The sequence below is a fragment of the Rhinatrema bivittatum genome, chromosome 18 (genome assembly GCF_901001135.1).
Source record: "Rhinatrema bivittatum chromosome 18, aRhiBiv1.1, whole genome shotgun sequence".
Classification (NCBI taxonomy): Eukaryota; Metazoa; Chordata; class Amphibia; order Gymnophiona; family Rhinatrematidae; genus Rhinatrema; species Rhinatrema bivittatum.
Genome location: NC_042632.1, coordinates 28,244,207 through 28,259,453, shown reverse-complemented (window position 1 = coordinate 28,259,453; position 15,247 = coordinate 28,244,207). Strand labels below are relative to the sequence as shown.

General features: G+C 45.3%; 2 protein-coding genes across 6 annotated transcripts in view; both read left to right on the top strand.

Moving 5' to 3' along the window:
• The first annotated feature begins 3,143 nt into the window (after window positions 1–3,143).
• LOC115079870 (toll-like receptor 2) lies at window positions 3,144–11,095 on the top strand. 3 transcript variants are annotated; one of them, XM_029583810.1, is made up of 2 exons: window positions 3,144–3,680; window positions 7,074–11,095. In XM_029583810.1, the coding sequence occupies exons 1-2, from the start codon at window positions 3,646–3,648 to the stop codon at window positions 8,434–8,436; spliced, it is 1,398 nt and encodes a 465-aa protein (XP_029439670.1). In that variant the 5' UTR covers window positions 3,144–3,645; the 3' UTR covers window positions 8,437–11,095. The 3 variants fall into 3 exon arrangements, with proteins under 3 accessions (XP_029439670.1, XP_029439671.1, XP_029439672.1); XM_029583811.1 differs by lacking the exon at window positions 3,144–3,680 and adding an exon at window positions 4,860–5,269; XM_029583812.1 differs by lacking the exon at window positions 3,144–3,680 and adding an exon at window positions 6,260–6,342.
• Window positions 11,096–13,887: 2,792 nt separating this feature from the next.
• The window catches only part of LOC115079829 (kinesin-like protein klp-20), a 40,876-nt gene continuing 39,516 nt past the window's right edge, over window positions 13,888–15,247 (top strand). For 2 of the 3 annotated variants that reach the window (XM_029583721.1, XM_029583719.1), the window contains exons 1-2: window positions 13,888–14,022; window positions 14,841–14,892. In XM_029583721.1, the coding sequence (XP_029439581.1) occupies window positions 14,008–14,022; window positions 14,841–14,892 (67 nt within the window). In that variant the 5' untranslated portion in view covers window positions 13,888–14,007. Of the gene's footprint in view, window positions 14,023–14,840; window positions 14,893–14,981; window positions 15,141–15,247 lie in introns of those variants that run through there. The other variant, XM_029583720.1, reaches the window with a different exon arrangement.

Here is a 15,247-nt window from a genome sequence, read left to right as displayed (position 1 = left end):
CCTTGCATCCGTACACTGTCATCCCAATCAGGCCCACATTACATCTACGATCCTGGGTCTCATCATGAGGCTTCTGAATTCTTTTGCAGTCCATTGAAGATCTAGAGACTTTCTTGAGTCGTCCATTCTCCTGGAAAAAACCTCTTAGATGTGCCCTCAGTTAAGGTGGTGAACTTGGCAGAGTCTCACAATAAGACCTCTTCTATTGCTGGTCCAGCCCTTTGGAACACGCTCCCTGAAAGGTTGCATGCTGAGGCCTCACTGAGTCTTCAATAAAAACAACTGAAAGCATTTCTGTGCACGCTGGCCTTTAATTCAAAGAGCAGAAAGCTGATCTGCTATTCCATCAGTGGAAGGATGAGTGGCATCAACTGTATGTCTACTAGAATGTTATTTTTTTAAATTTGATGCTCAGTGTTAACGATTTCAGCTGCTATGAGCCTCACTGTACCCTGACAAGGACATCTCCCTACCAGCAGAGGCCTCCAGTGAGCTCCATGCTAAATTGTTCTCACCATCTCCTCCCTGGTCTTGTGACTCAGCCTGTCTCTCAGCCTCCCCCCACCAGGGGTCCTCAAAGAGCACAATCTTCAGGCTGGCCAAGCTCCTCCTTCCTGCTTGCACCACCCCCAGATTCCAACCCTATATAACCCTGTCTTGACAGTCCCAAGATGCTTCTGCATCAAGTCATCCTTGGCTCCGTGTCCTAGCCACTCTTGCCTTGTGGCCATCCAGCTTTCTATCTCCTTGTTTTGCCATGTGGCCATCTCGCCTTCTTGCTCCTAGCCTTGCCTTGTGGCTTAACAGCCTTCTTGCTCCTGCCATGAGGCCTATCTAGGCCCTCCCCTGGCCTTTCCAGGCATTACCGTGCCCTGTGGCCCTCGGGCCTTCCTGTATCCCTGCCTTTGTGCATATATGTTCCATGTTCTATGACGTCCCTGTCTCGCCCTGTCCTGTCCTGTCAATCCAAGCCTTGGCTCCATCCTTACCTGCACTCTGTTCCAGCCCGAGCCTTGCCCTGCCATCCTGCACCACTCTTGAGGGTGGGGTTCCCTACGCTGCACTCGAACCAGAGCCACAACACTCAGCTCTTCCAGTTTCCATCTTCCACAGTGGCTCTTGACTGTGGTTGGAGTATGTTTTTGGTTTGAGTATGTATATTTGGGTCTTTTATGAATGTTCTTATTGTACTCTGCATAGACCTTCGGAATAAGGAGTTTAGAAATCCTGGCATGCACTAAGCCCTAAATTATGAAATGAAGAGTTTGTTATTAAAAGATTGCTGTTTTTGTCCTGTGGGCATCTAGCAGTATATGCTCTTGCCTCCCTTGTCTTTCCTGGTCAGCTAAGCTGAAAGGCTCCTTTAAGAAAAAAAAAAAAAGGACTTCAATGATTTCCTTTGCAAAGGACTGTGACATCTGAAAAAAGTCAAATCTGGGTTTCTCTTGCCAGATCCAAGCAAAGCAGCAAGAGCCCAGCTGAAATATGATTCCTTCACTGTAAGGGATTCCCCAAATCATTTGCATCCCTCATAATGAGGATTAAAACTTCAAAGCTTCATCTGTTTACCTTCACAAATAAAAAAGTGATCCTCACTGGGAAGTCAGCAAGGAAGAGCTGGCACTTACAGAAAGGGAAGGCTACTGCTGGAGAACTGGGCATCTAAATGGCAAATGAAATGTAATGTGGAGCAGTGCCAGGTGCTGCATATAGGGAAAAATAAATCCAGTTTTAAATACATAATGATGGGTTCCACATTAGGAGTCCCCAGCAGGGAAAAGGAACTTGAAGTCACTGAGGAGAGTATCTTGAAATCCTCAGCTCAGTACGTGGCAGCAGTAAAAAAAAAAAAAAAGCTAACCGAATGCTAGGATTATTTGGAAAGGAATGGCGAATAAGACGGAGAACATATGAATGCTTCTATATAGGACTATGGTGCGAGCACGACCAGGGCCGGTGAAAGGGTATTAGGCACCCTAGGTGAAAATTCAGCCACACACTCCCCCCCTCCGTCTCTGGTCCACCTTCATTCCCTCCCCTCCCCCTCCAAGCACATCTCCAGTCACCTCACATTCCTTCCCCCCTCCCTTCCCCCTACATTTCTGGTCCCCTCACACTCATTCCCCCCTCCGTTCCCCCTACATTTCTGGTCCTCTCAAACTTATTCCTCCCTCCCTCCCATCTCGCAAGACAGCCTGAGTACCTCGTTGTGCTGCGCCTGACTTGGTCACCCGACCCTGTGGCTTGCTCCCATGAGGCCAGGCTCTGCCTTGCTGTGCCTGCCCACGTGCTCTGCTACGCCGCCACAAACGCGCCTCCTCTGCGCAGACTCCTCGTGGGCGGCATGCCATCGAGGCAGCCTGCTCCCTCTCTGGACCACCCGTAGCTTCGCCGTCGCCACTGATTTGAAAGGCGGGTGACGACGGGCGGCGTGCAGATAGCCTGCCAGCTGCCGTGGCTGCCTCTTTTCAGTCTTCAGGATGATCGATGCTGCCGGACCCTGGCGCCCTAGGGAGTGCTGTGTGCAGGCCTTAACTTGCCCTGTGTCCTTTCCTGCTTGCCCCATCTCAAAAAAGATATTGTGGAATTAGAAAAGGTGCAGAGAAGAGAGTGAAGGGGATGGAACAGCTCCCTTATGAAGACAGGCTAAGCAGATTAGGGCTTGGAGAAGAGACTGAGAGGAGATTTGAAAGGTTTATAAAATCATGAGTGGGGTGGAACAGATAAATAGGGAACGGTTGTTTACCCATTCAATTAATACTAAGACTAGGGGGACCCTTATTACAACTAACAGCTGATGGATTTAAAACGATTTGGAGAAAGTAATTTTTTCCAGACAATTAAACTGGGAATGTTGGTGCTGGCGAAGGTGGTCCCAGCAATTAACATAGCTGGGCTTAAAAAGAGTTTGGACAAGTGCCTGGGAGGAAAAGTCCAGAAAGAATTATTAGCTGGGTGACGCCGGGAAATCAAGTACTTGTTGTTTTTGGGAGTGAGCAATAACAAACTGGAGCTTCGCTTGGGATGGGCCACTGTCAGAAACGGGATGCCGGACTCGCTGGACATTGGCCTGACCCGGCATGGCACTTCTTATATTCTTATGACATACAGTTTTGACTCGTGGAATTATTATTTTTTTTTTTTTTTACATTCCTTTTTCCAGTGTGGGTGTGCCTACAATATAGCTTTGAAGTACAGACTAAACTCCCAGCTTGCAATAAGAGTGGAGCTGGAAGTACAAGACTGATTCACTTGTACCGGTTGCCTTTGCGACAGAAGCCCTTCCTTGAGCATTCATTCTAGGGGACTGCAATATTTTCTACGCTGAGCGGGGCCAGCCTGACCTAGGGCTGCAGCATGCGCGTCTTGCACAGGGAGGTAACTTCTGGGAGGCGGCAGCAGCAGCCACAAAAGAACAGGTCCTGGATAGCCACAGACACTCAAAAGAGCTGTCGTGTTCTCACGACTGCACCATGTGCTGATTTTCACGCTCTTGCTTATTTGTGTGTTTTTAGCATTTAAATACGTTTAAGCTGCTTGACTCACTTTGCGTCTGCACTTCTGACCGCTCCCCGAGCTGTAACCTTCAGTTTTGTTCTGTTTGCAGGGGCCTAGGAGGAGCGACAGAGCATAGAAAAGTTACTGATGCTAGTTCATGCTGGTACGATGTGGAGGAAAAGGTAAACATGGTTTTTTTGTTTTCAGTGCAAACATCTGATTATATATCGGGAAGCATTTTAATTATCTTACCTGTATTTTTTAAATTCTGAATAAATACCTGGGACCTGGCTCTAGCGATGTTCTGGTCTTGGGAGCTCTGTCCTTTTTTTTTTTTTTTTTTTCCATAACCTGCTTCTTCCCTCTGGCCCCCCCATCCCTCCACCTGTATCTCCCTGAAGTCCATAATCCAGACTTGGGTTATCTGAACATGCGCTCTCGCTGTACAGATTCTTCTCAGAGATGGCACCTCCCGGGTGAGAAGCTGCAAGGGGCAGTAAAAGCGCCCTGTGCTGCTGCCCCCTCCAGCAGGACTGCCTCGGTTCCTTTACAGCTGCCACCCCTCCCCCTTTCACTGTCACCAGGGCCGGCGCGTGGGTTTGGGGGGAGGAGGAGTTACACTGGGCTGCCGAGGGCACCGACCCTGACTATCACCCTCCTCTCTGGATCGGGCTGCGGGATCCACCTGTTCCTCATCTGCTGCAGCCCCCCACCTCCTTCCTCTCCTGGACCCACTTCCAAACGGGCCGATTTTAATAAAAGGTGCGGGAGAGCCGGCGCCCCGACTTGAGCGCCCGCTCTCCCGACGCGCACCCAGGCCACCTCTCCTGGGCGCGCAATTCTGTATTTAAATGAGGGCCTGCGCTAATAAGGAGGGGCTAGGGACCATAGCGCGCCCCTAGCGCCTCCTTATTAGCGGTAGAGGCGGCCGCCAGCGGGTCCCGACAACCGACGCTCAATTTTACCGGCGTCGGTTTCCAAACAGCCACGGGTTCGGAAAACGGAAGCCGGCAAAATTGAGCATATTTTGTATTTTTTTTTTAATTTTCGGTGCCTAATATCGCTATGATATTAAGTCAGAGGGTGTACAGAAAAGCAGTTTCGGGGGGGTTGGCCACGTGTTTTCCATGCGCTGTTACCCCATACAATATAAGGGGTAATAGGAGCGCGTGGAAAACACGTGTCCAAACGAGGGTTAAAGGGTGCGCTCGGCTGAGTGCACCATACTGTATCGGCCTTGAAAGTTAAGGGAAGGAGGCAGGACTACCTCATCGGGGAGGGGGAGGAGGCAGTCAGGTGCGAAGAAAAAAAAGGAAGGGGGAACATTGTGAAGCCGGCACAGGGCAGCCAGAAGCCTTTCTCCTTGGCTCAGGGAGGAGGCAGCCCTAGCCCGGGATCCCGTTAGCGAGGCCTCCATGAAGCCTCCTTCCAGAGACGGCCATCCCTCTCCCCCAGACCTCGGCGCCTTCGGCAGCGTCCAGTCCTGCTTTAGATTTAAGCTACAGGAAAACAATGTGTGGGAGAGTCAGGCAACGGTTTGGCCAGAAAGTTAAAAAAAAAAAAAAGCATCCACAAAGCATCGATTGCTAGGAGCGGGGATTTTGTAAGGAAGAATCCCAGCTGAAGCCTGAAACCAGGCCCCTCTCCCCGACGGGTGTCAGTGTCCCTCCCCTCGACTTCAGGAAACTGTTGCGAAAGGGGAGAAGAGGAAGAGCGGACAGGCAGAGTTCAGCCAGAGCTGAGGCTTTTCTGCAGCCAGCAAGGCTGAAGGGTAAGTGCAGTGGCTTAGCTACAAGGCTTGCCACTCAGGTCACACAAATGTTTCCTCTTGTCAGAGGGACACCGTGCAGGGGGCTGCAGGATTTTTCAGGGTTCTGAATTCAAGCTGAAATCTGGGCTGCTAGGCAGTGCTGCCCTCGTCTGCATCCCTGGATATTTTCAGTCCCTAACAGTAGCGGGAGCCTGCTGGAGTCTCCTCTTGCCATTAGAGCTGGGGATGGAAGGTTAGCCTAGTTGCGAGGGGTACATTCACCCTTCCTGGTGAGGTGCCCCCTAGTGCAGGGGCCAGGGATCTGTCCCGAGCTGGCAGTGGTGATCACACTTCAGAACCGGATTCCCGACTCCAGGTCAGGCAGTCAAGTTTCATGATTTGCGAGGAAAGCCATGCCAGGAATGGAGCATCCTCCGAACGGAAGCTTCAGGCCGCTGTACTTACTATAATTTCGTGGTTATCTGTACTATGTGCTGAGTCTTTGTCTGTTATAACCTGTCCTAAGTTGATTGGGTGTTGCAGATATTTCGATGATTAACGTTATGCTCATTGTGCTCCGTTGCTGCTGTTTGCACTGTTTTATAATATTTTATTACTTGCGGGAAATGTGGTGGTGTTTTTTTTTTTACACTGTTGTAAGCTTGCCTTGGGCACTGTCCACATGGAAATTTGTTCTAAATAAAAATAGATGGTGCTATATTGTCTGCTCCTAGACTTTTTCTTTGGATCTCTTCTTTTTTTATTTATTTTTTTTAGCAGCATACGGCTGAAGTAGTAACATGTATCGATTTTTTTATTTCCTTCTATCCTTTCTTTTTCAGTATATTGTGAATATAATGTTATTCATTTCTGCAACATTTGATATTCTGCTTTTATCTAGGAAGGTCTGGAGGTGGATTACAATCAAAGTTATAATTGAAATTATAATTACAGTGATCATAATTTACAATCTATACAGGAACAGAGAGCAACAAGAAGCGCATGTAAACAAGTAAGATTAGAGAGACAGCCCAGATTGTGCCTGGTCGTCTGAGCTGAAGCAGAACAAGTGGGGATCTCAGTCTGCTTGATAGGTACTAGGACGAAGATGCATTAAAATATGGTAGCCAACTAGGGTAGAGGAAGCATGGCGTGATCTCATGGACAGGAGATTTTCTCAGGGAATCTCTCGCAGCAGGATCCATCACTGCCTACCTAGGGTTTAGAGCAGGCTCACAGGTCTTTGGGTCCCCTGGTGAGAGCCCTCTCACTCCAAGAGGGTATCAGGCTCAACCCTCTGTCTTTCTGTGACTTAGAATGAGACGAACCCTCTGGCAGGGAGTGCACGGTGAGGTATCCCCTCTGAAAGAAAACTCCTTAAACAAGATGGAGGCAAATAAGTAGCGATTAATCCAGCTAAGTGGTGGCCACTGAATATCCAGCTATGTTCATCTGGTGCCACTTAGCCAGATAAGCCATTTATCTAGCTAAATAGTTGGATATCTAGTGGGGCGGCAGTGGATGGATCAGTTTGGTGCTACTTATCTGGCTAACTTAGCCAGATAAATGCCGATATTTGGACTTATCCGGTTAAGTTAATCATATAAATTAGACCTGCCATGCAGCAGATTTAAATTGGCCATATATAACTTATCTGGATAAGTAGCGCCAAATACGGGGATATTCAGTAGCATAGCCGTGCTGCTGAAGATCTCATATACGTTAGCCTTATAAGTTTTATCCGGCTAACCTACATAAATCGCAGTTTTGGACCCATCTCTGTACATAATTTAATAACCATACATTGTGCTGTTTTGTTTAACAGGGGCTCCATCATGGAGATCGCTCAGTCGTTAGTGGTTCTTCTGCTCATAGGATGCAAACTCCCCAACTCCCAAGGATGCACTTTTGATCTTGCCAAGAGCCATTGCACTTGTTTATTTGCAGACCTGAAAAACTTGTTTAATATTTTAACTTGTATGCAGGCATTTGTTTTTGAGTTTCGAGATGGAGATTTTAAAAATCCAATGGATATTAACGCGCTCTCGTTAGAGTCACTGGTTCCCTTTCTGCAGAATCCAATAAACAAGATCATCGTAGGGAATTCAGTTCTACATGAGAATTTCCTGCTGACTTTTTTGACATTGACACAGAATGTTCGCATTACAGAACTAGTGTTTGAAGACTGCATTTTCATTGGCAAGGTAAGCTGGCAGTTTGCAGAAGAAAAATTGCCAAGCGTGTTTTATCTACAGTTTACCAACGTGTCTTCAGCATCCCTGTCTGACAGAGGTAAGGATGTCTCAGGCATCAGCAGCTGGTTGGCAAAGATGCAAAACATCATTTTCACTAGATCTCAAATAACCCACATCCCGCGCACCATCAGTATGCATTTCAAGGACTTGAATGTTTTGGATTTATCGGAAAATCTGTTCCAGGATCAAGGCATGAATGACTCTTTTTCTGAGGGTCTTTTCCCTAACTTGAGAACATTAAAGCTCAGGGATAATAAGTTGACTTCTTTTGGCATGGCCTGCAACGCTCTTTCAATGCTGCCCAATCTTCAGGATTTAGATTTGAGCCAAAACAACTTCTCTGAGCCTCCCTCATCCTCCTGCGAATGGCCAAACTCCTTGCTCTTGTTAAACCTCTCCAGAGTTGGCTTGGAACATGTGAGCGTGCACCAGCTGCCACAGACTCTTGAAATATTAGATCTGAGTTACAACAGACTTTCTAACCTTGATGCATCTTTGCCCTATCTGAAAGAGCTTTACTTGACCAGAAACAGGCTCCATAGCCTCCCATCCGTTACTAACTTTCCAGTCTTGGAAGTTCTTCTTCTTGATGGAAACAAGATTCCTCATCTTTCGAAAGACCAGTTAGAGGCCTTCAAATACCTAAGTATCGTGAGAGCTGATCAGAATCCATACACTTGTTCTTGTCCGGTTGTTAATGAGATGAAAGAACTGCCAAAAAGTTCATTCGTGGTCCAGCAGTGGCCAGAGGACTATTTTTGTGATTCACCGCCTGAACTTAAAGGCGCTCGGGTTAACGATGCTCAGTCTTCTGTTTTTCAGTGCCACAAGCTGCTCTTCATATCCATCATCTGCGTTCTTATCCTTTTAGTCTGCATCGTGGCCACAGTTTGCTGGGTGAGGACTTGCTGTTTTACCCAGCGTACAGCTTAACATGCATGGGGAAGAAGCAGGAAGGTCGAACAAGTTACACCATGCACCAGTGGCCAAAAATGGCAATGATATATTACCAGCAAGAGTTCCCGGGAATTTTCCAAGTCAAAAGCCCCATGTGAGATTGTGCCCTGATACTGCAACTGCTTACTACATATGGGCAATTATAACAATTAGAGAAAATCTGCCCATGTGTCCAGAAAGGATGTCTAGACAGATCAAATCATTTATCTGTGTAGACCGATTCCAGCCTACCAGGCCAGTATGTGGCTTCTCTACAGAGCAGATATGTGCTTTATGGAAACTGGGGACTGTACTCACATCAGAAATTACATATTCTTATGTACTCGCAGACAGATGGACAGACACCGCAAAGCTAATAGGGGAGACCCTCTCCGCTGTCATGGCTTGCCAGTGAGGTGGCCCCTCCCTTCTGATGATGTAGCTCCTTCCAAAGACTGGGCCATGTTGGAATGACCCCACAGGAATCTGTTTGTGTCACCATTGCATTGATGATGGTAGTGGAGGGGGCATGACGCCCTGGCCGGCTTCCTATCTCACTTGCCCCTTCTGAGGGCCCTGGTTGTTGGCTCTTGTGCTGTCACCAGCAGAAAACAAAAGTACACCTCCATGATCACACAACCTGATGACAGTTAAAAGGATTTTTTTCATTATTTTTAATGTTAAGCTAAACATTTTATTTTGGGAAAACTGCACAATAGTTTAGGAACTTTATGAAGAGAAATAAATTTACAGAGAAAACTTGTTTGTAGAATTTAAGGTCAGATTTAAGGATTGGGTAGCAAATAACCCAGGGCAAGTTAGTTGCACAATACATTATTTACTCTGTTTCAAAGATGGACTGTTTAAAAGTTGTGCCAGGAAAATCATTGGCAGGCATTTTGCCCGATTCTTAAATATGGTCCTTAGTGAGTAGCTCTGTTAGTACTTTAATAATCCAGCAAAGCAGTTGATATCATTTCTAGGTTTTCTTTAATTAATGCTAGACTTCAGTGAAAATGCTATTAACAATGCATTACAAAAAACTTTCCATATATGTATTCCCTGATTTCACATAAGCAGGTGCCTTATGTTATCAGAGAACTATCACTCTCAGCAATCCACTGGTTCACTTATCCCAGGTTCAGACTGTCAGAGACCTGCTGATAGCATCTTCCACCGCAGATCATCTGTCACAGCTGGATGGCAAGGGCTCCTGGATTGCATCACTGCATTGGAGCAGTGTCAAAAGTGCTGATTGCTGCTAGTACCACTATTACTCATTTATATAGTGCTACAAGCCATATATAGCACTGTACAGTTTGTAAGCTCTATGGAGCAGGGACTATCTAGTCAAGATGCACAGACTGTCTTGCATCTTGACTAGATAAAACTTTATAGAGCGTATTTAAATCAAGAAGGCCATTCTCAAGGAGAACATTTTATAAACAGCATCAAAAAGCTGAGTTATTAGGAAAATTTGTCTATAGTAAGTGAGGAAGCATGGCAGATCAGTTTTGGAAGGCTATTCCAGGCTACAAAGAAATAATATATTGATATCTCTAAAAGTTTATATAACACTGTGCAAATAAAACATTTTAATATGATATTGGTAAGCACCCTTATCACATATATATGAATATGTTCTTTTGTAATATATTAATTTAGAATGATAATGGCAAGCAGTATCATTTGATATCTGCTACCTAAGGAAGGTAAAAAGCAAAACCTAATAGCCAAAATGTAGTCATGAAGGTCTCAATTCTAAAAAAATTCCTGAGACATGTCAGTGGATGAATGACTGGAATTTTTTGTCCTGTGACATTTTTTCTCATTCTGCCATAAATATATTCAGGCTGACTCGTGGATTATTCAGTTCTGTCCTATATAATGTTTTGCAGCCTCCAAATTTTGCAGGTTAGAGGCCATAGTGACTCTGTCCCCATGAAGGCCAGGTATCTGATGCAGCTGTTATGGGAGGCCTGGGATCTGCAAACGCTGGCCCTTCTGGTGGCCACCGAGACCCTGGAAATAGCCTGCACCACCATCCAGTGCTGCACTATCACAAACAGATCATTTTGTCAGCCTGAAATGTCCCGTAACAGTCAGTACCAGTGCAGGCAAAGAACCAGTCCCTTTCTGTGTTATTGACAGGATTTGTTAAATCAGAATTGAGTAAGATTTACTTGAGGAGATAAGATTTTCTATTTTGTTATAAAGCGGGTTGCAATTTTATTTTGTATAAATGCTCATATCCTTTCGAATCAGTTTTTTTGCTGGATATAATGGATTTTGTTATTTTTGTATTTCTTGGTTCTGTATACCAGTGTATGAGTATCTATAACAGCGGTGGCTGGCGGACCACCAAATAAGTGATGTGACAGGGTGGGATCCCCCTCCAACCTTCCTCTCTCTTCCATTGCCTCTGGCTCCCTCCCTCCACACCACTTTCTCTCCTCCCCACCCTTGTCTCACTTGCAGCTGCAGCTAATTATGCTCACAGCCCCCAGTTTCCTGGAACAGCTCAAGAGTACAATCAGCAGCAAGATTTTGAAAATTCTCTGACAAAGATGCAGCACATTTGCATAAGTTTGCATAGACTTTCATTTTAAATAATGTCAATGTGCATTTTACCTTGTGAAAATAGTCATTTTCTGATGATTTTTGTGTGTCTGGTTAATTTGTTTTGGTTCTTTTTGGGGGAACGGGATCTTAGTGATTGGTGCTGGGAAAGGAGGATGGCGATTAGAGAATGGGAGGAGAGGAGGAAAATGGAGAAGGGATCTCAGGGAGGAGGCAAGAGGGAAAGGAGAGAGAGAAGGGGGTTTCGTGGGGGATAGAGTAAGGTCAAAGAGGGAGATGAGGAGAGGGAAGGGAAGAGGGATTGGGGAGCAGATAAAGGGGGAATTGGGGAGGAGAAAGAGGGGGTATCCTAGATTTCAGACAGAGATTCAGGATCAGAAGAGGGAGGGACAGTAGGCGATCCACACTATATACCTCTTCCAGGTGCTGATCCCCTCTCTCACAACCACACACCCCCCACACACACACCTTGCCCATCCTCTCACACACCATATCCTTTCCAATCTCCTCACTCTCTCTCTCTCTACTGCCCTCTAATCCTCTCACTGACTCTCCACCCCCCCCCATCCCCTTAATTTCTCCCTTCAATTCCCTTCCTATCCTCATCCCTCCTCCTCCTACTGCAGCTGTCATCGTTCACATCCTCCTATTCCAGCTTGGCAGTAGAAGAAGGAAAGCAGAAGCATAACACCTCTGGCCTTGTCCTACTCCTCTGCTTCCAGGGCCGGAGTGTTGTGCTTTGTTGAACCATAGCACAGCAAGACTCCTATTGAACAAAGGACTTCTGTCATCCATGGGATTCTTCCCTCTCTCCAAGCCCTGCCTTCTCCAGATGTACACAGAGGGATGAACCTAGTTGGGGAAAGCCAACAGTTGCTCAGCAGTACATAGTTCAGAGTGAGGCATTGTCAAAGGATACTAAAATAACAAGGGAGTTAGAGCATTCCAATAGAGAGGTTCCACTAAAAGCAAATGTAGCTCATGTGCCCATAATGTTCCTTCAAATGTCTGTATGCTAATGCCAGAAGTCTAAATAAAGTAAGATTGGAAAGTTAGAATATGTAGCACTTAATTGGCATCTCAAAGGAAGAAGGATAACCATTGGGTCAGTGTTATATCATGGTATAAAAAATATTGCAATGATAATGTGGATCAACTTGGAGAGGGGAGGAAGAGTGTGGCGCTTTATGTTAGAGATGACATGAAGTCCAGCAAGATAAAGATCCTGCAAGAGACGAAATACACAATAGAATCTTTATAGGTGGAAATTCTGTGTGTGATATTTATGTTTATTTTATTTATTTATTTATTTATTTTTCTATACCAACATTCCTGTAGAGATACAAATCATACCGGTTTACATTTAACTTCAATTTCGCCTTAAGGCGGTACAGATAACTATGTTAGAACAATCATAGGAATTTAACAGGAAGTGTAAAAGTGATAGGGAAGAGTATAGCAGTGGGGATATACTACAGTCCGCACAGCCAAAATGACCAGATGGGCAATGAAATGCTAATGGAAATTAAGGAAGCTAACAAATTTTGAAACACAATAATGGGAGATTTCAATTAGCCCAAAACTGACTGGGTAAATGTCCCATCAGGACATGCTAAGGAAATAAAGTTTCTAGATGAAATAAATGACTACTTGATGGAGCACTAGTCCAGGAATTGATCAGAGGGGAAGCTATTTTAAACCTAATTCTTAGTGGAACACAGGATTTGGTGTGAGAGGTAACAGTAGTGGGGCTGCTCAGCAACAGTATTCATATTGCAATCAGATTTGAGTTCATAATTGGAGCAAGGACATTAAGTACATCTACTGCACTAGCATTTAACTTTCAAAAGGGAGACTTTGATAAAATGAGGAAAATGGTTAAAAAAACAAAACTAAAAGGTGCAGCTACAAAGGTAAAGAATTTACATCAGCCATGGATATTGTTTAATACCACCATCTTGGAAGCCCAGACCAGATACATTCAATACATTAGGAAAGGTGGAAGGAAGGCCAAATGACTGCCGGTATGGTTAAAAGGTGAAGTGAAAGAAACTATTATAGCCAAAAGAGCTTCTTTCAAAAACTGGAAAAAGTATCCAACTGAAGAAAATAGGAAAAAGCACAAGTATTGGAAAGTTAGATGTAAAACATTGATAAGGCAGACATAAAGAGAATTTGAAATAAGCTGGCTTACAGAGGCAAAAACTCATAATTAAAACTTTTTAAAATATAGCTGAAGCAGGAAGCCTATGAGGGACTCAGTTTGACTGTTTATCGAATGGTTAAAGGGGCACTTAGGGAAGATAAGACCATAGTGGAAAGACTATGAGTTCTTTGCTTCAGTGTTTATTGAAGAGGATGTTGGGGAGGTACTCATGCTGGAAATGGTATTTAATGGTGATGATTCAGAAGAACTGAAATAAATCACGGCGAACTTGGTTGATATATTAGAGCAGCAAATTGCCTGGACCAGATGGTTTACACATCAGCGTTATGAAAGAACTCAAAAATGAAATTGCAGATCTATTACTAGTAACTTTTTAACGCCAATATTCAGTAGGCCGTTTAGTGGACAAGTTATCCACCTAAAGTTAGCCAGATAACTTGCCCTGTATATTCAGCGGGGTAAATGTCCCGAAGAATATACTGGCTTCAAAGATATCCAGTTAAGTAGCTCTGTCAGTGTCAACCCCCCAAAACATAAAAAGGGCCTGTGGCCCAAATGTGAGCCTTCCCTCCCCTGCACTTATACATAAACAGCCCTGGCAGGCCCAGTGTCCCTCAGCCTCGCAACTTGAACGAGGGGGGTGGGGGTGGGGGAGAGTAGATCATTCAGCCATTTCCTTCTCCCTAACCCTAGCAGTGGCTCTTTAAGAGAATTTTATCCCTAAGCCCTGTGCTGGAGTGATTAAAAATTAACAGTAATGGTAGCTATGCGGAGCAGTCGTGCACTGCACGCAGCAAGAAACAAAGCTTTGGAAGTCGGCCATGGCTGCTGAACAGGTGAGTGCAGAGGGTTTAATAGAGAGGGGGGAGAGCTGGCCTTTTCATGATCATTCTTGCCAAAGAATAAAAAAACAAGGGGGAAGGTGCAGGCACTGGTTTGCTCCCAGGAATCTGCAGGAGCATACCTGGGCTAGGCGGATGATACTTTACATTTATCCCTGTTACAGTTTCAGACCCTTTTACCTGGCTCTGTTAGCCCTCCACAGAGCAAATGCACAGCCCTGCCATCCTAATGCATTATGGTACCTATAGTACTGATTTCCAGAGGCAGAAGCAGGGAGTTCAAATACTGCAGTGTTTTGGGATGCAAGGTCAACAACCAGGACTGGCCAGGCTGGGTCCCTTGGCAGCTCTGAGCTAGTCATATGTGCTGCCAGCTCAGTCCAACCAAAAGGGATGCAGCCCTGGTTTTGACCTCATGCTGGACCTGGAGATGTGGTCCTTATTTTCTTTTCAAAAGCTGGAGTACACCTTCATGCTGCAATCCTTCATTAGCAGGATAGGAAGAGCCTCTTTGCATCGGCCTGGAGGAGTTTCCAGCTCAGACAAGGAAACAGCACAGCAGGTGTCCCCCACGGCAGTGCTCAACGCCCCGAAGTTATAATTAAGTTTTACACGATATGTAGTATTCTCTTATTTCTTTGCTGTTTAGATTTCAAGCATTCAGTAAAGCTTTTACTTGGCAAGACAGGCTTATTATTTCCAAATTGCGAGTCTAAAATTTTTTTTCAGAAAGATATCATCTAAGAAAAGTAAATATATTTTGGACTACAAAACCAAGTACTATAAACTCCCTTTTGTGTGTTTCCTTGCAGCCAGGACAGGAGGTGTGTGTGAAAGTAGCAGTGGGACTGCCAGGGGCGGAAGGTAGGTGTGGGGAATTCTTGTGATAAGGTACGGCCAGGTGGGGGTCGGTCTGGCCACTCCTTGAGGTCAGAAGGCCCTGAACACCTGAACGTGTACTTCTGTGCAGTCTCAGAGCTGCTAAACTGAGAAATGGTTTTAGACTGTGGGGTGGCAGGTTGCAGGATCCATGGCAGCTGGAGCGGAGCCACTGCCGAATTAAAACGTAAGGAGATGGAAAGCTCCAGCTAGTGAAGGACTGAAAAGCAGAGGTAGGATTCCAATATTCTGTGGCCATATTGATGCAAGAAAAGAAAACACAGGATACTTTGGAGGTTGTGCTTTCTTTTACTGAATCCAGAGAAAGGGAAATCTTGTC